Source organism: Oncorhynchus tshawytscha, linkage group LG05 (genome assembly GCF_018296145.1).
Source record: "Oncorhynchus tshawytscha isolate Ot180627B linkage group LG05, Otsh_v2.0, whole genome shotgun sequence".
Classification (NCBI taxonomy): Eukaryota; Metazoa; Chordata; class Actinopteri; order Salmoniformes; family Salmonidae; genus Oncorhynchus; species Oncorhynchus tshawytscha.
Genome location: NC_056433.1, coordinates 79,764,414 through 79,786,869, shown reverse-complemented (window position 1 = coordinate 79,786,869; position 22,456 = coordinate 79,764,414). Strand labels below are relative to the sequence as shown.

Genomic DNA, 22,456 nt, shown 5'->3' with positions numbered 1-22,456 from the left:
ATGTCTGTCTGTCAAAGTTGCCAGGATGGGGTGGCAGGGTAGCCTAGTGGTTAGAGCGGTGGACTAGTAACCAAAAGGTTGCAAGTTCAAACCCCCGAGCTAACAAGGTACAAATCTGTTGTTCTGCCCCTGAACAGGCAGTTAACCCACTGTTCCTAGGCCGTCATTGAAAATAAGAATTTGTTCTTAACTGACTTGCCTGGTTAAATAAAGGTAAAAAGTTAAAAATTAAAAAAATGTCACCTGCCCTACTTATATCATTACACTCATAACAATTTAACCCTCCTGTTGTGTTCGTTTCATATTAATAGATTCTGTGTTCCCGGTCCAAAATGACCGCCCCATTATTGCTGATTATAAATCCATAATAATACATATATTATCACTAATGTTGTGTTAGATCTTTTTATCAACTGAAGTTCTTGTGAACATTACAAGTTTTGAACTTCTATTTGCTATTGATGGCCTGTGGGCCTCATTGACTTGAGCTCATACAACTCGTTTTTGAGTTAAAAAAAGCATAATGTATGGATTATTTTGACTATAACAAATACTCAGATGAAACATATTGTGCTATTTATCACAGACTACTTTGTGTCAAAGTTAAACAAGGACTGTCTCCTCCTCACCAGTGTAATGATCAAAGATATGATCAAGAGCCTCACATACAGTATATCGTTTGGTCATTGTGCTTCCGCAGAATGAATTGTGAGCAAGGCCGATCAAATAAACTTCACGTAGCAAATAAGACATCATTTTTGTTGTTGACCAAATTCCACGCTCTCATTGACCTACATACAAAAACTGCCTGCTTGGTGGGCGAAACAACACAAAAACGCCACCTGCTGGAGGGAGACAGATTTTCTGCCGAGTTGGTCCTCTCTCTTCCTCCTTTTTCTCTCCGATCCCATCCACATTAAGACTTCCGGTTTTCTGATGTTGCCTTTAAAATAAAAGTCCACGGTAACGTGAATATGTGTATATTTATTTGACGTTAGAACATGTTTTAAAATTCAAATGTCACTTAAATATGAACATATGAATCATTGTTAATGTTTGGACAATTATTTTCATATATCAATAAATACAGGATATTGATTATTTTTAGAATATTGTCGTTTTGTTGCTGACGAGACGCTGTGAGAGGCAGGGAGAAGGAAAGAAGCCTCTCAAACTAGAGCTGTAAACGGCAGCTTTTATCACTAAATGTCATTATTTTGTACCTAAAGAAGGGACGTAAACTTAGCACAATGTCGAAGAATACAGTGTCTAATCGATTCAGGACAGTAGACGTTGACGAATACGACGAGAACAAATTTGTTGACGAGGAGGATGGAGGTGAAAATCAGCTGGGTCCTGACGAGGCAGAAGTGGACTCGCTAATCAGACAATATCCTTTTATCTAGCTAGCAAAGCAATGCTTTTTTTCTCATTTGGCCAGTGTATCTGCCGGTTCGTTTGCATGCATTAGTGTTGGTGCTGCTGTAATTATGATGCCAAGCCAAGTGCCATCATGTCTCAACCGGCGAGGTGTGGTGATTAGGGTTGGCAGCTGGCTAGCGTGTTTAGCTGTCGGACTCACTGAGATATAATAAGAACGGTCTGAATATATTAGGACTGCTTGATTGCTAGATCCTGAAAACTGGGATGACATTGTTGAGAATGGTTCTGCCTGTTTTGGAAACGATACGAATGACAAGTGTGCATGCTATTTCAAATGCACTAATTGATGTCAAACGTTAAATACTCGCCTAGATTCAATTTACCGGGAAGTGTGAATGTGCACAAGTAAGTAAACTCCCTGTTTCGTATGATTGAGACTACTTATCTACAAGCATTGATAAGAAGGATTACTGTGGTCAATATCAATTCAATTTCAGCTCAAGATAACCTAAGTACCCCAATGACGAACCCCAACCCTGTCTGGTAGTCACATTCCAGGGATTGTTTTACAACTCCTCAGAAAAGGGATATAACTAGCCGTTGGTTCCTTTAGATTCCCTCATATACCCTTCAGAGTAAGTTTTACGTCATCTGAGGCTTGTGATAAACATTGAATGGGGAAGTGGAGTTCAATGCCTTATAAGTCAGTAGCAGCCGGACGAATCTCTCTGCAGAACTTCCTGTGTGAGTGTTGAGGACCCGGCTCCACAATGGGGCAAAAGGTCCCTCCGTTCAAACGTCCCTAACGTTACATAAAAAATAAATAAGTTAAAATGGTTGAGTGATAGGTTGGGGCAAAACAAATGCCTCTGCTGTCAAATCATGCAGAATACAACAGGAGTAGACTTTATAATGAAATGCTAACTTACGAGCCCATTCTCAACAGTGCAGAGTTAAAAAGTAAGACACATATTTGCTAAATAAATAGGAAATAGTAACAATAATGCTCTCAATGGTGCAGTTGTAGAACTTTTTGAGGATCTGAGTGCCCATGCTGTCTTTTCAACCTCCTGAGGGGGAATAAGCATTGTTGTGACCTCTTCTCGACTGTGTTGGTGTGTTTGAACCATGATAGGTCCTTAGTGACGTGGACACCGAGGAACTTGAAACTCTCGACCCGCGCTATTACAGCCCCGTTGATGTGAATGGGGGTGTGTTTGGATCTCTGTTTCCTGTAGTTCACGATCAGCTCCTTTGTCTGGTGATGTTGAGGAAGAGTTTTTGTAAATATTTTTTGCCCTTTTTTTTTTCTCCTCAATTTCGTGATATCCAATAGGTAGTTACAGTCTTGTCCCATCGCTGCAACTTCCGTACGGACTCGGGAGAGGTTAAGGTCGAGAGCCATGAGTCCTCCGAAACACGACCCTGCCAAGCCGCACTGCTTCTTGACACACTTCACGCTTAACCCGGAAGCCAGCTGCACCAATGTGTTGGAGGAATCACCGTACTACTGGCGACTAAAGTCAGCGTGCAGGCACCCGGCCCAACTAAGGAGTCACTGGAGCGCGATGGGACAAGGAAATCCCGGCCGGCCAAACCCTCCCCTAAGCCAGACGACACTGGGCCAATTGTGTGCCGCCTCATGTGTCTCCCGGACACGGACGGCTGTGTCACTGCCCGGGTCTGTAGTGACACCTCAAGCACTGCGGTGCATTGCCTTAGTCCGCTGCGCCACTCGGGAGGCCCGAGGGAGAGGTTGTTGTGGATCTTTTGGAGTGGTATGCGCATTATGGTAGGTCCAGTGTTTCTGGGATGTTGATGTGAGCCATGACCAGACTTTCAAAGCCTTTTATGGCAACAGATGTGAGTGCTATGGGGCTATAGTCATTTAGACTGATTACCTTGGTGTTCTTAGGCACAGGGACTATGGTGGTTTGCTTGAAACATGTAGGTATTACAGACTGGGTCCTTAGACAGGTTGAAAATGTCAGTGAAGACACTTGTCAGCACATGCTCTGAGTACCTGTCCTGGTAATCCGTCTGGCCCTGCGACTTTGTGAATGTTAACCTGTTTAAAGGTCTTACTTACATCTGCTGTGGAGGGCGTTATCAAATATTCATCCGGAACAGCTGGTGCTCTCATGCCACGGTTCAGTGTTGCTTGCCTCAAAGCGAGCATAGAAGGCGTTTAGCTCGTCTGGTAGGCTTGCGTCACTGGGCAGCTCTCAGCTGGGGGTCCCTTTGTAATCCGTGATAGTTTGCAAACCCTGACACATCCGACGATCGTCTGAGCCGGTCAAAACAAGAGGGGGAAAAAATGTCTCTCCCGTATTCATTCAGCTGGTAGTTTAAATTAAACAGGTAATTGCAAAAAATTGAAGCCAAAAAAGGAACAGATGGATGAATCTTCACAGTGCAATGCATGGAACCTTTCAATCCAATACGTGGCCCTTAACACCCTCAGATGCATCTCTACCCGGTCCAGCTCAACTAACAACAATATTCACATATTGTCATAATTGTGTAAATATAATTAATTCGGGTATCATAACACGTGGGGGCTCCACTACTAGGGTTGAGCTACAACTCTGGTAACTTTCATCAATCAAGAAGGGAATCAGAAGGAAATCTGAGAATCTTCCAACCTGGAATTTCTGGAAATCAGGTGAATTTTGGGAAATAATTTTGCAAAACATAGGCCCACAACTACCTCTAGGTCACTCTAGCCCAGTCCGCTTGTATTGATGCCTTGCCTGTTTGTCAGATGGCGTAGCGGGATTTCTTCTAAGTGTCCGGATTAGTATCCTTCTTGAAAGCGGCAGCTCTAACCTTTAGCTCAGTGCGGATGTTGCCTGTAATCTATGGTTTCTATTAAAGAAACCGGTGACTGATGTGGTATACTCTTCAATGCCATCAGATGAATTCTGTGTAACTAGGATCTTCTCATATTGATCTTGTCAGCACAATGGGCAGAGCAAGCCAAGGTGTGTGTAGGGGGTTATGGAAAGCCACTGAGCGGATAGGTGTGATTCCTTTGGGTTTCCATAAAAAGCAGGAAAAGCGCTTCTCATGTCTGTGGTAGGCTAAGTTAATAACGGCATACACCTCCTTCTCATGTCTGTGGTAGGCTAAGTTAATAACGGCGTACACCTCCTTCTCATGTCTGTGGTAGGCTAAGTTAATAACGGCGTACACCTCCTTCTCATGTCTGTGGTAGGCTAAGTTAATAACGGCATACACCTCCTTCTCATGTCTGTGGTAGGCTAAGTTAATAACGGCGTACACCTCCTTCTCATGTCTGTGGTAGGCTAAGTTAATAACGGCGTACACCTCCTTCTCATGTCTGTGGTAGGCTAAGTTAATAACGGCGTACACCTCCTTCTCATGTCTGTGGTAGGCTAAGTTAATAACGGCGTACACCTCCTTCTCATGTCTGTGGTAGGCTAAGTTAATAACGGCGTACACCTCCTTCTCATGTCTGTGGTAGGCTAAGTTAATAAGGCGTACACCTCCTTCTCATGTCTGTGGTAGGCTAAGTTAATAACGGCGTACACCTCCTTCTCATGTCTGTGGTAGGCTAAGTTAATAACGGCGTACACCTCCTTCTCATGTCTGTGGTAGGCTAAGTTAATAACGGCGTACACCTCCTTCTCATGTCTGTGGTAGGCTAAGTTAATAACGGCGTACACCTCCTTCTCATGTCTGTGGTAGGCTAAGTTAATAACGGCGTACACCTCCTTCTCATGTCTGTGGTAGGCTAAGTTAATAACGGCGTACACCTCCTTCTCATGTCTGTGGTAGGCTAAGTTAATAACGGCGTACACCTCCTTCTCATGTCTGTGGTAGGCTAAGTTAATAACGGCATACACCTCCTTCTCATGTCTGTGGTAGGCTAAGTTAATAACGGCATACACCTCCTTCTCATGTCTGTGGTAGGCTAAGTTAATAACGGCATACACCTCCGCCTGTAATATTTGCTTTTGATTTATAAGTGCGGGCTCAAGTTCGGGAGAGAATACCCTCGTCTGGGACGATATACCGGGGCATTTCAAAATATCGACTGTATGATTTTCAATACTATGCCACTGCTTATAACTATACGTTAAGTATAACTATAAGACATTTAAGATGTGTAAAATAAATTATGTCCAGTTCAGGGGTCCAGCTTTGTTTGCTAAATTGCTACCGAAGTGGCTAGATTTCAAGATCAAGCTTCTTGGTTACAGCGGAGACATTCTAGCCTGAGTGCCAGTCTCTCTAGCTAACATTCCACTCCTTGCCATTGCCTTTTTCAAATATAAACATTCTATCATTAATGAGCTTGAGAACAGCGGAATTGATCCTGATTTGATAGCCCTCACTGCTATCCTTTTTTTCTCTCCACAGAACACCTTGGTATCCAGTTTCTAAGCAACCGTTACTTTTTTTCTCTCCACAGAACACCTTGGTATCCAGTTTCTAAGCAACTGTTACTTTTTTCTCTCCACAGAACACCTTGGTATCCAGTTTCTAAGCAACCGTTACTTTTTTTCTCTCCACAGAACACCTTGGTATCCAGTTTCTAAGCAACCGTTACTTTTTTCTCTCCACAGAACACCTTGGTATCCAGTTTCTAAGCAACTGTTACTTTTTTCTCTCCACAGAACACCTTGGTATCCAGTTTCTAAGCAACCGTTACTTTTTTCTCTCCACAGAACACCTTGGTATCCAGTTTCTAAGCAACCGTTACTTTTTTCTCCTGATTAAACCAGTCTGTCAAAAGTTGCTAGCTCATTTCTAAATCCTCAAACTAAATACATACTGCAATTCCAACCACAAAACCTCTTTGATTTGATTTTAAGCCTCACATAACAACTTGCTTTGCCAACATCTAAATGCTTGCTTTTGACTGTTATAATTGTAATTCTATTTTCGAGGCTCCACATGGAATATATAGAATATATTAATGTTATTTCCAACAACCAATGAGCAACTCCGCCATAAATCCAGCTGCATATTGAACGTTGAGATTGCCGAAAGGCCAGTCTATTTGGCAATGACATGGATGGCAAGGAGTGAAATGTTAGTTAAAGACTGGTAACCCAGACTAGAGACATTTTAATCCTCTCCTGGATCGAGATCCTTGCTGCCTAAATTGTATTATTTTTAAATAGCGCCCCTTGTGTGCACTTCTGGTAATACTGTATACCCCGGTATGGTACAGAAACGGTACGAACAGCAGTGTTCATCTGCCTCTTAGCAACTATTAATGATGTTCCTTTTATTTGCTCCGCCAATCTACGTTCATGAAATTGTACATACCATGCTGGTCAGTATGTATCATGTGCTCGTTTGGAAAGTGCTATTCTGCCTGTCACATTTCCATTAGTTTGGGTGGTGTGTGCATCTTAACGGCCTGGCTAGAAATACTGAACTGTAATGATTTTAGTTGAAGGGAAAATTACCACTGCTGCGCCCTGACAATTTTTATAAGGCTACTTCTTATGTGTGAAGAACGTCTCTCAAGCATAATTTAAAATGTCGAACAGAATAAGGGGAGGATTGAGTGGCGAAGGCGCACTATAGGCACGTCTCTCCCCCCTGCGGGCGCGTCTCTCCCCCTGCGGGCGCGTCTCTCCCCCTGCGGGCGCGTCTCTCCCCCTGCGGGCGCGTCTCTCCCCTGCGGGCGCGTCTCTCCCCCTGCGGGCGCGTCTCTCCCCCTGCGGGCGCGTCTCTCCCCCTGCGGGCGCGTCTCCCCCCTGCGGGCGCGTCTCTCCCCCTGCGGGCGCGTCTCCCCCCTGCGGGCGCGTCTCTCCCCCTGCGGGCGCGTCTCTCCCCCCTGCGGGCGCGTCTCTCCCCCCTGCGGGCGCGTCTCTCCCCCCTGCGGGCGCGTCTCTCTCTGCAACGACTGTCTGCCGCAAATTCTTGCGCAATATTTGTTTCATTGTGTCAATTCCCCGTCGAATGTATATACATCAGTCAAGTCACTGTTAATCTCAACATATTCCCCCATTCATTTACAATGTTTGGTTATAGACATCATTCATTAAATATAATATACATTCATACCATTCTTATTCTCCAGGTGGAAACGTTTTTTTGGAGAGCTCACAAGCTGCACAACACTTTAGGTTTATTTAATTGCATTTACCAGTTTACTGTCAATTTCTTTGTTTAGAGAGCATGTGTCCGGTTTCCCTGTCATGTTTAATGTTGTGCGAACGCGCACACTGCAGCGTGCATAGATATACCTGGCCTGCACGCCAAGAATAGGTGTGGCCAAATTGGTCTTTTGAATGCTGACAAGTCCAAACATTTTATATACACTACATGACCAAAAGTAAGAACAAATTCTTATTTACAATGACGGCCTACCCTGCCAAACCCGGACGACGCTGGGCCAATTGTGCTCCGCCCTATGGGACTCCCAATCACGGCCGGATGTGATACAGCCTGGATTCAAACCAGGGACTGTAGTAGCGCCTCGTGCCTTAGACCGCTGCATCCATGTGTGTGTGTGTTAACTATTTAACTACTAGAATGCTTAAAAGGCTGCTAAAATTTTAAATATCGGTATTGCTTTTTTTTGTTTTTGTCAAGGAAAATATCGGATATCGGTATCGGCCAAAAATGTCATATCGGTGCATCCCTAACCCTTGTATTTCTACAATTACATAATTTAGCAGACGCTGTTATCCAGCGAGTCTTACAGGAGCAATTAGGGTTAAGTGCCTTGCTCAAGGGCACATCGACAGATCTTTCACATGTCGGCTCGGGATTCAAACCAGCAACCTTTCGGTCACTGGTCCAATGCGGTTAACCGCTAGGCTTCCTAAGCATTGTGAGACTTCCTGTTCGATCAAATAACCCTCACGATTAAAAATAGCCATTTGTTTTTTTTGTCTTGACCAAATTCGCCACTCCCTTATTGCCCCCATTCAAAAATCCTCACTTTCCTAATAATTAATGATCTGCTTAATGTGGACAGATTTTGGGCGGAATAAACTCTCTCGCTTCGCCTCTTCCTCTCTGGTGTAGCCAGGGGTGTCTTCATTCAGACCAAGACCTCAGCAAACAGTTTTAAAACGCTTTGCAGCGGAAAGTGCAGACTCCGTTTACTCCAAACTGAAAAAGTTTTGCTACGAAAACTAGAGTTTCTATTGGACAAATGAATTCTGTTGGCTTCTGTTTGACTCCTTTTGGTTTCTAGTTAAATACACATTACACATTGCTTGTCTGTTCAGTAGCTACATACACTGAGTTGTCAAGTGTCTGATTGGTAGTAAACTGTGACATTCAATGTATTGATGTGATTTGACTGGCCATGTATTGATATGATGTAATGATTCTATTTACAAAGACAAGGTTAGGTTTAATTGGACAGACTGTTGTTCTAGGACGGTGTTATAATCCAGACTACCAGATATTGTCCACGTTGCCTCCTTAACCCCTCTCTGCACAGGGAACCTGATGGAGGCCTTGCAGGCAGTCCTGAAGAACCCACCAATCAACACCAAGAACCAGAACGTCAAGGTGAGTCTAGACAACTCAATGGAAAAAGACTTATAATGAGCTGGTATGTGTCCGACTTCCATTTAGGCCCACATAAACGTTAGGCCCACCTAATGTATTTAGTCATAGGAACTATGAATGTAGGCTGTATCGTAGCTTCTTTTAACCTGTTGCTAAGTTGGGTTCCCTGGAGATTTCTTTCCGTACATAATAGGGGAACTTTATTGTGTTTTGTCAGGACTGTGCCGAGGGCCTTGTGTTGAAGGTGCTGAGTGCCTTTAAGAGCAGTGACGTAGACAAGGGAGTCCAGTCTCTGGATAAGAACGGAGTGGACCTGCTCATGAAGTACATCTACAAAGGCTTTGAGACGCCATCGGATAACAGCAGTGCCGTCCTGCTGCAGTGGCATGAAAAGGTACTGCCATCAACACACCATAGGTTTTACTGTCCTTGTGGGGACCAAACAATTGATTTCCATTGAAAGTCCTATTTTGCTTAACCTCTAACCCTAACCCTAACTTCTAACCATAAACCCAACCACTAATCCTAACCTTAATTGTAAACCTAAACCCTAAGCCTAAAATAGCTTTTTTCCTTGTGGATACCAGTGAAGTATCCCCACTTGTATGAATGTTCCTTGCTTTACTATCCTTGTAAGGATAACAAAAAGCACACACTAATTAGACTTGATAAAAGTACTGCCATACACACACACATACACACACTAATTAGACTTGATAAAAGTACTGCCATACATACACACACACACTAATTAGACTTGATAAAAGTACTGCCATACACACACATACACACTAATTAGACTTGATAAAAGTACTGCCATACACACACACACTAATTAGACTTGATAAAAGTACTGCCATACACACACACACTAATTAGACTTGATAAAAGTACTGCCATACATACACACACACACTAATTAGACTTGATAAAAGTACTGCCATACATACACACACACACTAATTAGACTTGATAAAAGTACTGCCATACACACACACACTAATTAGACTTGATAAAAGTACTGCCATACACACACATACACACACTAATTAGACTTGATAAAAGTACTGCCATACACACACACTAATTAGACTTGATAAAAGTACTGCCATACATACACACACTAATTAGACTTGATAAAAGTACTGCCATACACACACATACACACACTAATTAGACTTGATAAAAGTACTGCCATACACACACACTAATTAGACTTGATAAAAGTACTGCCATACACACACACTAATTAGACTTGATAAAAGTACTGCCATACACACATACACACACTAATTAGACTTGATAAAAGTACTGCCATACATACACACACACACTAATTAGACTTGATAAACACAGTTGCGTATGATAACGTATGTAAGTTACATGATATCCCTTTATTTCCTTCCCCTCTGTCCCAGGCTCTATCTGCAGGTGGCCTGGGATGCATCGTTAGAGTACTAACAGCCAGGAAGACTGTCTAACTAACGGAGAAGGAGAGGAGCCATGTTCTTCACAGCGACCGTCTGGTGCACATTACAACACAAGGATGATATCCAGTAGATCACAGCGTGTCACAGAGAAAGATCCCTCCTATCTGTCTCTGCTTGTTTTCACATCTCACTTCCCTATGTCTCCCTACACAGACACACACACACTGATACAGCTGTTTCACACATTCACCCAAACACATAACACATGCCAAATTGGCATCGTTTTTAGTATTTTTACTCCATTCCTTTCCTTCCCTAGACCCTCAAACACACACCAGCACAATGCTACAGAACTCTTCTTAGGTATGGCTTTGTTTTTCTCAGGAAAAATCTATTTTATAACAGTTATTTGTCTACCCTGCTACTCTTTTTTTATTAAAGCTCTGATAGGCTGGTGTCTTTGTTAAAAAGCTGATCAGAAAATTCCTGATGGAACAAAAGCTTATAATTCCACAGAAAATCCCTAATTTGCCCTTCTGTGACCCGTGGGGGCAGAGGGAGGGAGGCTCCTGAAAAGCACAGCCACAGATGGAGCGGGGTGGATTTGCGGGTGGGGGAAGTTTTTGCCAGCAGGGGTGGTCCAGCCATCATCCTATCCTGCCTGCCCTAGTTAGGGATTAATACCCACAATGCATTACGGCCCCCTTTTACTACTAGCACCACTGTTATTAATCCTAGACTGTGTTCCTGTAAAAACACTACCCTACCACTTAGCCAATGTAAAGGGCATGCAGTCTAAGTGGTGTCCTAGTATGGGTTTAGTGATCTCTATGCCTTTTCCACAGTGTTCTCTCACTCACTGAATCATGTACAGGGTATTATGTCAGACTTTGTTGTAATATTGTTTAGTAAGGGATGCATTTGTAGTGCTTCCAGGACATACGAATAGTTTCACTAAGTTGCAAACTTTCAATAAATTCCCTGGTTTTCCAGAAATCGTGTTTGTAGGATTCCGGATTTATTCCATCTTGATTCCAGGAATCCTCCAACCGGTAAAACTAGGGAATTTATTTAAAACTAGGGAATTTATTTAAAGGTTCTGGAATTTTCCAACCCTACACCTATGATTATTAGTATTTTGACAAACAGAATTTGCCTTGTATGTATTCTTTTCTCTGTCGGGCCACATTCCCTCACCAGTATATTTTGTATGCCATCACTGCTAGTCAAACATGGTGTATCTTTCTTGACATATTTTTTTATTTAACTAGGCGAGTCAGTTAAACAAATTCTTATTTACAATGACAGCCTAGGAACAGTGGGTTAACTGCCTTGTTCAGGGGCAGAACGACAGATTTTTACCAGCCCAACGCTCTAACCACTAGGCTACCTGCCACCCCCACATTTAACCGGTGTTTGTTAAAGTGTCATGGTTTTTCTATTGTGATTTCTAAATGGAACTTTGGGTCTCTTCCTGATAATTGATCAGTATTTTAAAAAGCCATCAGTTTACAAAACATTAAGAACACCTGCCTAATATTGAGTTGAACCTGCAGAACAGCCTCAATTCGTCAGGTCAGGGACTCTACAAGGTGTTGAAAGTGTTCCACAGGGATGCTGGGCCATGTTGTCTTCAATGCTTCCTACTGTTGTCAAGTTGGCTGGATGTCCTTTGGGTGGTGGACCATTCTTGATGAACACGGGGAAACTATTGCGCATGAAAAACGCAGCAGCGTTGCAGTTCCTGATACAAACCGGTACGCTTGGCACCTACTACCATACCCCGTTCAAATGCATTTAATATTTTGTTTTGTTCATTCACCCTCTGAATGGCACACATACACAGTCCGTGTCTCTGTTGTCTCAAGGCTTAAAAATCATTTTAACCTGGCTCCTCCCCATCACTGATGAGTGAAGTTGACATGTGACTACATTAAGGGATCATAGCTTTCACCTGGTCAGTCTGTCATGGAAAGCGCAGGTGTTCATAATGTTTTGTACCCTCAGTGCGCTTACATTTATTTTGTATAAGACCCAAGTATTTGGAATATGAACCCAGGAAATGTGTTTGGTTGAAATACAAGCATGCATTAGGTAGGACAGTATTTTGTGGTGCACAACCAAACACTTCCCCTGGCTTTTGTGTCATGCATTGTGAGCAGCCCCTGATCTCTGTCTGTCTGCTTTATCTGCCTTTACTGCTGTCTGCTTTATCTGCCTTTACTGGTAGATCACATCTGTTGCCAAAGTAGCTGATTGCTTTCCTGAAAGTGGTCTGTTTTGAACTGAAACAGCTACTTACATCCATGTTCTGAGCAGCCCTTGGCAGGTGTTTAGATTGTTCAGTTGACATGGGTTATCAGGACTTGCAGATAATGGTGGAATATGTACTATATCATGTTTTTCATGATTGATGACATAAATGAACCCTGTTTTTAATATATTGAGATGAAATTATGGCTTTTGCTCATTCTCGCTCGGGAAAAAAACTAAGTTTCATGGACTAAAACAGTGTAATTGATGAGAGGTAAAAAATTGTCCGTACGTAAAAAATAAAAAAAAATTGTTCTAATTATTTTTCTATTATTTACATTGAAATCAGTGTCTTCTGTTCATTCCTCCCAAGCCCTTATTGTTTGAGGATCACGATCTGTTTTACCTCTATGTGTGAGTCACAAATGGCAGCCTACTCCTTATAACCCTGCACTGCTTTTGATCATAGCCCTATGGGCCCAGGTCAAAGTAGTGCACTATATAGGGAATAGGGTGCCATTTGATGCAACCTGTCTCTGTAAAGAACAAGAGGGTCAAACAATTCATTATTGATCCACAAAGCCCCTTAACATTGGAGAGAACAGGATTCTATTTAAGATATCTGGCCAATAAATAGAAGTTTACTTCCATCCGAGGGGAACTCGCTATTCTGCATTCAAGGTCCCCATAATAAAAAATGTATGGGGAAACCACATTTTCATTAATGATGACAATGTTTTTTTAATATAATGTGTGTATTTTTTCTTGTTTTAATAATCTCATCAGTGGTGATACATTAGTAGTTGTTTTTATAATTATGCAGTTGAAATGTTAAAATGCTCAATTGCAAAAAAAAAATTCAAAGGAACATATCAAACTGGTATACAAACTGCCTTACTCCATGTTTGTGATTAAATCATATGAAAACAGATGTTGAAGTTCTGAGTTATTTACTGGTGCAAAGTACTCTTGTGGTACAGATAACTAGTCACAGAAACGCCTCTTATCATGATTGTATATCTTTTATTTTTTATAAAAATGTAATACAGTAAAATACAGTATAGAAAATACATTACAAGAGAAATCCAACACTTCTATACAAATCATAAAAATAGAATACATCTTGGTAACTGACTAAGGAGGAAGTGGTTAAAAGAATCCTATGAACCTTTAATGTTGTGATTGTATTGACTGTAATGAAGTAATGACCACTACTGTTCCTATCGGGGACACAGGTAATGGACTCTGGGGATGAGGAAGAGGGGTGATTACCTGAGGTGGGCAAGAGTTTGACCATAGAGATGTGATACAATGGTGCAATGTCGATCTAAGTCTGACTGATACACAGCCAAACTCCTCTTGCCAACAAGTCTCTACAGGCACCATTTCAGACCAATCAAATGACTTGCTCTGTTCTCCGGTCTGATGTCACAACATTTTGCGACCAACCAGCCAAAGAGTTACGCAAAGGAGGGAACTGACCCTTTTTTTTTGGTATTCAAGCACTTCCCAATAAGTTAATAGGTAGATGTAAATAAAGGCTAGCTAATGTTTCTTGTCTCTACCACTTTAAGCCTGAGGAGAGGAGGAGGGGAGGAAGACTACATTCTGGACCAACGGTGGACTCATCATGGGACCTGGAGAAGCAGTCTGGGTCATCTGTAAAGATCACAACACCTTGTGGATGGGAGAGGGCAGTGTAAAGTACAAGAGAGTCAAACAATTCATTTTAGTTCCACAAAGCCCCTTAACATTGGAGAGAACAGGATTCTATTTAAGATATCTGGCCAATAAATAGAAGTTTACTTCCATCCGAGGGGAACTCGCTATTCTGTAAACTCTTTGGTGTGCACCAGGGACGAGTGTTGAGTCATCTCCTAATCTGCCTCCTGGGATTGCAGTGCTGTTCTCCTGTCCCACCTTAGTAGTTCTCATATACGAACAGTCTTTTTCTACTAGTTCCCATTTACTTATGTGGCAGCTTTACCAACCAACCACACACACACACACATACATACATCCACACACATGCTCGTTCGCAGTGGTGCTGCATACAGAGGTCGCAACCTTTTCAGTGCCCCCCCCCACCCCCTCCCTTTAAAGTGCTCTCAGTAGGGATAGGCGGAGACGGCGATGTAGACGATGAAGGTGGTCTGGTACTCGATGCCTCCGTCAGCGCTGTAGGACAGGGAGCGAACCTTCATCCTGAAGGTGTGGGGCTCTCGGAGGGCCCTGGTTGTGAACAGTACCCCTTTCAGGTTCTCGTCTCGCAGGGCGAAGGGTAACGCCACGTCCTCGTCCACCACCAGGAAGGAGGTACGGGGGTGCACCACGCCGTCCTGCGTGTACGCCACCAGCCGGATCAGGTCCTGATTGGCCGCAATGCCAAAGGGGAGGGACAGCAGCTTGTACTCCAGTGCGTAAGGGCTTAGTGCACACTCCAGGTCGTTGGGAGGGCATTTCTTCAGACAGAACCTACAACACAGAACACACAACATGGACATTTCGCCAGGGTATTCTGTACTTAGGGCTCTATTCAATCAGATCCGCTTTAGCCAACATCTGCATAGCGTTGGAGCCGTCAAATGCACAATTGGCTCCTGGAATTATACCTAAAGGGGACATTGCCATTGGCTGCACGGAGTCACATTAACAGAAATCTAATGCAGTCTGTTTACAAGTTGGAACACAGGAATGTGAGATGTAATCTACACCTTGATAAGGCTGATAGAAATCCTCAATTTCGCTTAATGATTTTCAATTTGAGCAACATTATTTCTATATAGGCTACACCTTCTCATTCTGAACTTCTAACGTGAGTGGGACGGGTATGGCTTTGTGACAATGATCACAAGAGCAACTGCTTGCCAATTTTACAGCTCCAACACAGCTCCACCTCCGACAAGGCCAAAACATCAGCTATGCGGGTGTCGGCTATCCCCGGTTAACGCTTGATCTGATTGAGCCTAGGTCTTAAGTGTATATACTGCATGATTCTTCAGACAAAATGCAACAAATGTATAGTAAAAAAAGTGCTGGAGAAAGTACCGGTATGCAGGTGTGTGTTAGTAGTTGTGTGTATGACAGCATTCGGAAAGTATTCAGACCCCTCAAATTTTTTCCACAATTTGTTATGATTCAGCCTTATTCTAAAATGGATTTAATAAATAAAAAAATCCTCATCACTCAACAGACAATACCCTATAATGACAAAATGAAAACAGGTTTTTAGATTTTTTTTGCAAATTCATAAAGACAAAGAAACTGAAATACCTTATTTACATAAGTATTCAGACCCTATGTTATGGGACTTGAAATTGAGCTCTGGTGCACCCTGTTTCCATTGATCATCCTGAGATGTTTCTAAAACTTGATTAGAACCTGTGGTGAATTCAATTGATTAAACATGATTTGGAAAGGCAAACACCTGTCGATATAAGTTCCAACAGTTAACAGTGCATGTCAGAGCAAAAAGCAAGCCATGAGGTCGAAGGAATTGTCAGTAGAGCTCCGAAACAGGATTGTGTCGATGCACAGATCTGGCGAAGGGTACTCAAACATTTCTGCTGCATTGAAGGTCCCCAAGAACACACTGGCCTCCATCATTCTTAAATGGAATAAGTTTGGAACCACCAAGACCCTCCATTGAGCTGGCCGCCCAGCCAAACTGAGCAATCGGGAGAAAGGCCTTGGTCAGGGAGGTGACCAAGAACCCGATGGTCACTCTGACAGAGCTCCAGAGTTCCTCTGTGGCGATGGTAGAACTTTCCAGAAGGACAACCATCTCTGCAGCACTCCACCAATCAGGCCTTTATGGTAGTGTGGCCAGATGGAAGCCAGTCCTCAGTAAAAGGTACATGACAGCCCACTTGGAGTTTGCCAAAAGGCACCTAAAGACTCTCAGACCATGATAAACAAGATTCTCTGGTCTGATGAAACCAATATTGAACTCTTTGGCCAGAATGCCAAGCGTCATGTCTAGAGGAAACCTGGCACCATCCTTACGGTGAAGCATGGTGGTGGAAGCATCATGCTGTGGGATGTTTTTCAGCGGCAGAGACTAGGAGACTAGTCAGGATCAAGAGAAAGATGAACAGAGCAAAGTACAGAGAGATCCTTGATGAAAACCTGCACCAGAGTACTCAGGACTGGGGTGAAGTTTCACCTTCCAACAGGACAACAACCCTAAGCACACAGCCAAGACAACGCAGGAGTGGCTTCAGGACAAGTCTCTGAATGTCCTTGAGTGGCCCAGCCAGAATCTGGACTTGAACCCGATCAAACATCTCTAGAGAGACCGGAAAATAGTTGTGCAGCGACGCTCCCCATCCAACCTGACAGAGCTTGAGAGGATCTGCAGAGAAGAATGGGAGAAACTCCCCAAATACAGGTGTGCCAAGCTTGTAGCATCATACCCAAGAAGACTCAAGGCTGTAATCGCTGCCAAAGATGCTTCAACAAAGTACTGAGTAAACGGTCTGAATACTTATGTAAATGTATTATTTCTGTTTTTTATTTTTAATAAATGTGCCAACATTTCTGTGTAGCTTGATGAGAGGAGGAAAAAACAATGTAATCAATTTTAAAAGAAGGATGTAACGTAATAAAATGTGGTAAAAGTCAAGGGGTCTGAATACTCCGAATACACATAAGAGTGTGAGTCAATGTGTGTTTACTATTTACCCTGTTGCTGGGTCTCTCTGGTAGTTAGGTGGGCAGGGTGTATCGATACACTGGTAACTTCCTCTCATGTTAAAGCACATCCTGTTGGTCCCACACTGGACATTCTGCTCCAGACACTCATCTATATCTGCGCTCACAATACAGGAGTTAGTTATACAATGTGTACCAATACATAACACCACAATACAGGAGTTAGTTATACCAATACATAACACCACAATACAGGAGTTAGTTATACAATGTGTACCAATACATAACACCACAATACAGGAGTTAGTTATACCAATACATAACACCACAATACAGGAGTTAGTTATACCAATACATAACACCACAATACAGGAGTTAGTTATACAATGTGTACCAATACATAACACCACAATACAGGAGTTAGTTATACCAATACATAACACCACAATACAGGAGTTAGTTATACCAATACATAACACCACAATACAGGAGTTAGTTATACCAATACATAACACCACAATACAGGAGTTAGTTATACCAATACATAACACCACAATACAGGAGTTAGTTATACCAATACATAACACCACAATACAGGAGTTAGTTATACCAATACATAACACCACAATACAGGAGTTAGTTATACCAATACATAACACCACAATACAGGAGTTAGTTATACCAATACATAACACCACAATATAGGAGTTAGTTATACAATGTGTACCAATACATAACACCACAATACAGGAGTTAGTTATACCAATACATAACACCACAATACAGGAGTTAGTTATACCAATACATAACACCACAATACAGGAGTTAGTTATACCAATACATAACACCACAATACAGGAGTTAGTTATACCAATACATAACACCACAATACAGGAGTTAGTTATACCAATACATAACACCACAATACAGGAGTTAGTTATACCAATACATAACACCACACTACAGGAGTTAGTTATACCAATACATAACACCACAATACAGGAGTTAGTTATACCAATACATAACACCACAATACAGGAGTTAGTTATACCAATACATAACACCACAATACAGGAGTTAGTTATACCAATACATAACACCACAATACAGGAGTTAGTTATACCAATACATAACACCACAATACAGGAGTTAGTTATACCAATACATAACACCACAATACAGGAGTTAGTTATACCAATACATAACACCACAATACAGGAGTTAGTTATACCAATACATAACACCACAATACAGGAGTTAGTTATACAATGTGTACCAATACATAACACCACAATACAGGAGTTAGTTATACCAATACATAACACCACAATACAGAAGTTAGTTATACAATGTGTACCAATACATAACACCACAATACAGGAGTTAGTTATACCAATACATAACACCACAATACAGGAGTTAGTTATACCAATACATAACACCACAATACAGGAGTTAGTTATACCAATACATAACACCACAATACAGGAGTTAGTTATACCAATATACATAACACCACAATACAGGAGTTAGTTATACCAATACATAACACCACAATACAGGAGTTAGTTATACCAATACATAACACCACAATACAGGAGTTAGTTATACCAATACATAACACCACAATACAGGAGTTAGTTATACCAATATACATAACACCACAATACAGGAGTTAGTTATACCAATACATAACACCACAATACAGGAGTTAGTTATACCAATACATAACACCACAATACAGGAGTTAGTTATACCAATACATAACACCACAATACAGGAGTTAGTTATACCAATATACATAACACCACAATACAGGAGTTAGTTATACCAATACATAACACCACAATACAGGAGTTAGTTATACCAATACATAACACCACAATACAGGAGTTAGTTATACCAATACATAACACCACAATACAGGAGTTAGTTATACCAATACATAACACCACAATACAGGAGTTAGTTATACCAATACATAACACCACAATACAGGAGTTAGTTATACCAATACATAACACCACAATACAGGAGTTAGTTATACCAATACATAACACCACAATACAGGAGTTAGTTATACCAATACATAACACCACAATACAGGAGTTAGTTATACCAATACATAACACCACAATACAGGAGTTAGTTATACCAATACATAACACCACAATACAGGAGTTAGTTGTACCAATATACATAACACCACAATACAGGAGTTAGTTATACCAATACATAACACTACAATACAGGAGTTAGTTATACCAATATACATAACACCACAATACAGGAGTTAGTTATACCAATACATAACACCACAATACAGGAGTTAGTTACTCCAATACATAACACCACAATACAGGAGTTAGTTATACCAATACATAACACCACAATACAGGAGTTAGTTATACAACGTGTACCAATACATAACACCACAATACAGGAGTTAGTTATACCAATACATAACACCACAATACAGGAGTTAGTTATACCAATACATAACACCACAATACAGGAGTTAGTTACTCCAATACATAACACCACAATACAGGAGTTAGTTATACCAATACATAACACCACAATACAGGAGTTAGTTACTCCAATACATAACACCACAATACAGGAGTTAGTTACTCCAATACATAACACCACAATACAGGAGTTAGTTACTCCAATACATAACACCACAATACAGGAGTTAGTTATACCAATATACATAACACCACAATACAGGAGTTAGTTATACCAATATACATAACACCACAATACAGGAGTTAGTTATACCAATACATAACACTACAATACAGGAGTTAGTTATACCAATATACATAACACCACAATACAGGAGTTAGTTATACCAATACATAACACCACAATACAGGAGTTAGTTATACCAATACATAACACCACAATACAGGAATTAGTTATACCAATACATAACACCACAATACAGGAGTTAGTTATACCAATACATAACACCACAATACAGGAGTTAGTTACTCCAATACATAACACCACAATACAGGAGTTAGTTATACCAATACATAACACCACAATACAGGAGTTAGTTACTCCAATACATAACACCACAATACAGGAGTTAGTTACTCCAATACATAACACCACAATACAGGAGTTAGTTACTCCAATACATAACACCACAATACAGGAGTTAGTTATACCAATACATAACACATGATGCAGTTATTGAGTATACTGTACCTGCAACTTTTACATAGATACATTTTCCTCATCAAATTATTTCATTGAATGTATTTCCTTATAGTAGAATATAGGGATGCTCTCTGAGTGATGACGAATGGATAGATATATCAATAACATGAATAATTGATTAATCGATTGACTGACAGGTGGAGGCGTTCTGCTCACCTTGGCAGGTCTTGCCGTTGGTCATGAGGCGGTAGCCGGCTGGACACTGACACCTATGGCTCCCTGGAGTGTTCATACACTCATGCTGGCACGTGTCCCTCACCTCACACTCGTTGATGTCTACACACACACACACACACACACACACACACACACACACACACACACACACACACACACACACACACACACACACACACACACACACACACACACACACAGGAAACATTTATCAGTTGAAACATGTTATAAAGGTGTTTTAGAAAACAAGGGGAAGCAAACCCCAGGTAGCACAGCCATGCAGCCAGACCCTCCTCCTCTCCATTCAAACTCCTCCCCCTCTGCCTGTCCCCCTGCCTCCTCCATAGTTACCTAGGCAACGGCCACCCCTGGCCTCGTACCCCTGCGGACAGGCCAGGGCCTCCCTGCGTCTACGCTGCCTATAGCGCCCCCCTGTGGCAGCGTAGGAGGGGTAGCTCTGAGAGGCCAGGCTGTGGTACTGGCGCTGGAAGGCGCTCCGCTCAGGGGAGTCCTGGGAGGAGCTGTAGCCGTATGAGAAGCTCTGGTAGCTGGGAGGCAGCTTCTCCAGCCCCGCGCAGGACTTTCCATCCCCAAGCAGGTGGCGCCCTGGCGGGCACACACACTTGAAGCTGCCGGGGGTGTTGAGGCACTGGTGCGCGCAGGGCTGGGGCGCATGCTCACACTCATTACTGTCTGGTGATGTCACAGCACCACAGAGAGAGGGGGGAGGGAAGAGAGAGAGGGGGCAGGAGGGAAAGAGAGGAGGGAAGAGTGAGAGGGGGCAGGGGGAGGAGAGAAGGGGGAAGGGAAAGAGAGAGGAGGTAGTAGGGAAGAGAGAGATGGGGAGGAGGGAAGAGAGAGAGGGAAGAGAGAGGGGAGGAGGGAAGAGAGAGAGGAGAGGAGAGGAGATGAGGGAAGAGAGAGTGAGAGGAGGGAGAGGGAAGAGAGAGAGGAGAGGAGAGGAGGGAAGAGAGAGAGAGGAGGGAGAGGGAAGAGAGAGAAGAGGGAGGGGGAGGAGGGAAGAGAGAGAGGAGGGAGGAGGGAAGAGAGAGAGAGGAGGGAGGACAGAGGAGGAGGAGAAAAGGAAGAAAACAGGCAAGAGTAAAAGTTGAGTAAAGAGGGGGATATGGAGCAGGGGAAACATACAGATAGACAGAAGTTAAGGCAATTAAGGAAGAAGCAGATGAAGTGGGAGAATAAAGTGGTGTGAGGAAGACAAGAGGATGAGAAAGGAAGAGATGGAAAACAATCACCCTAACGTACAGGAATAATCACCCCAACGTACAGGAACAATTACCCCAACGTACAGGAACAATCACCCCAACGTACAGGAACAATCCCCCCAACGTACAGGAACAATCACCCCAACGTTTGACAATACATATCATGTCCCTAAGGCATAAGTGTCTAAAAAGTGTCTTTTTACTTTTTATTTATGTTGTATTTTACCCCCTTTTTCTCCCCAATTTTGATCTTGTCTCATTGCTGCAACTCCCCAACGGGCTCGGGAGGTGAAGTCATGCGTCCTCCGAAGCATGACTCGCCAAACCACGCTTCTTAATAACACCCGCCCACTTAAACCAGAAGCCACCAATGTGTTGGAGGAAACACCTTTCAACTGACGACCAAGGTCAGCCCGGCCCGCCACAAGGAGTCACTAGAGCACGATGAGCCAAGTAAAGCCCCCCCGGCCAAGCCCTCCCTGATCCCTGACGACGCTGGGCCAATTGTGCACAGCCCTATGGGACTCCTGATCACGGCCGGTTGTAATACAGCATGGGATCGAACCCGGGTCTGTAGTGACGCCTCTAGCA

General features: G+C 42.5%; 2 protein-coding genes across 2 annotated transcripts in view; one reads left to right on the top strand and one right to left on the bottom strand.

The window, feature by feature from the left end:
- Positions 1-982: 982 nt before the first annotated feature.
- arpc5b (actin related protein 2/3 complex, subunit 5B) lies at positions 983-13,509 on the top strand. Its single transcript, XM_024422352.2, has 4 exons — positions 983-1,390; positions 8,823-8,895; positions 9,113-9,289; positions 10,314-13,509. The coding sequence occupies exons 1-4, from the start codon at positions 1,251-1,253 to the stop codon at positions 10,374-10,376; spliced, it is 453 nt and encodes a 150-aa protein (XP_024278120.1). The 5' UTR covers positions 983-1,250; the 3' UTR covers positions 10,377-13,509.
- A 75-nt stretch (positions 13,510-13,584) lies between these two features.
- The window catches only part of hmcn1 (hemicentin 1), a 233,761-nt gene continuing 224,889 nt past the window's right edge, over positions 13,585-22,456 (bottom strand). Inside the window, 4 exon segments of the mRNA XM_042322447.1 lie at positions 13,585-15,053; positions 17,262-17,388; positions 20,622-20,741; positions 20,994-21,335. Coding sequence (XP_042178381.1) covers positions 14,687-15,053; positions 17,262-17,388; positions 20,622-20,741; positions 20,994-21,335 — 956 coding nt within the window. The 3' untranslated portion in view covers positions 13,585-14,686.

Excerpts from the sequence above, each read along its gene's own strand:
- arpc5b (XM_024422352.2), top strand. The coding sequence starts at position 1,251 with ATGTCGAAGAATACAGTGTCTAATCGATTCAGGACAGTAGACGTTGAC. Across the intron at positions 1,391-8,822 it reads GTGGACTCGCTAATCAGACA|AGGGAACCTGATGGAGGCCT; the intron begins ATATCCTTTTAT and ends CCCTCTCTGCAC. Across the intron at positions 9,290-10,313 it reads TGCTGCAGTGGCATGAAAAG|GCTCTATCTGCAGGTGGCCT; the intron begins GTACTGCCATCA and ends CCTCTGTCCCAG.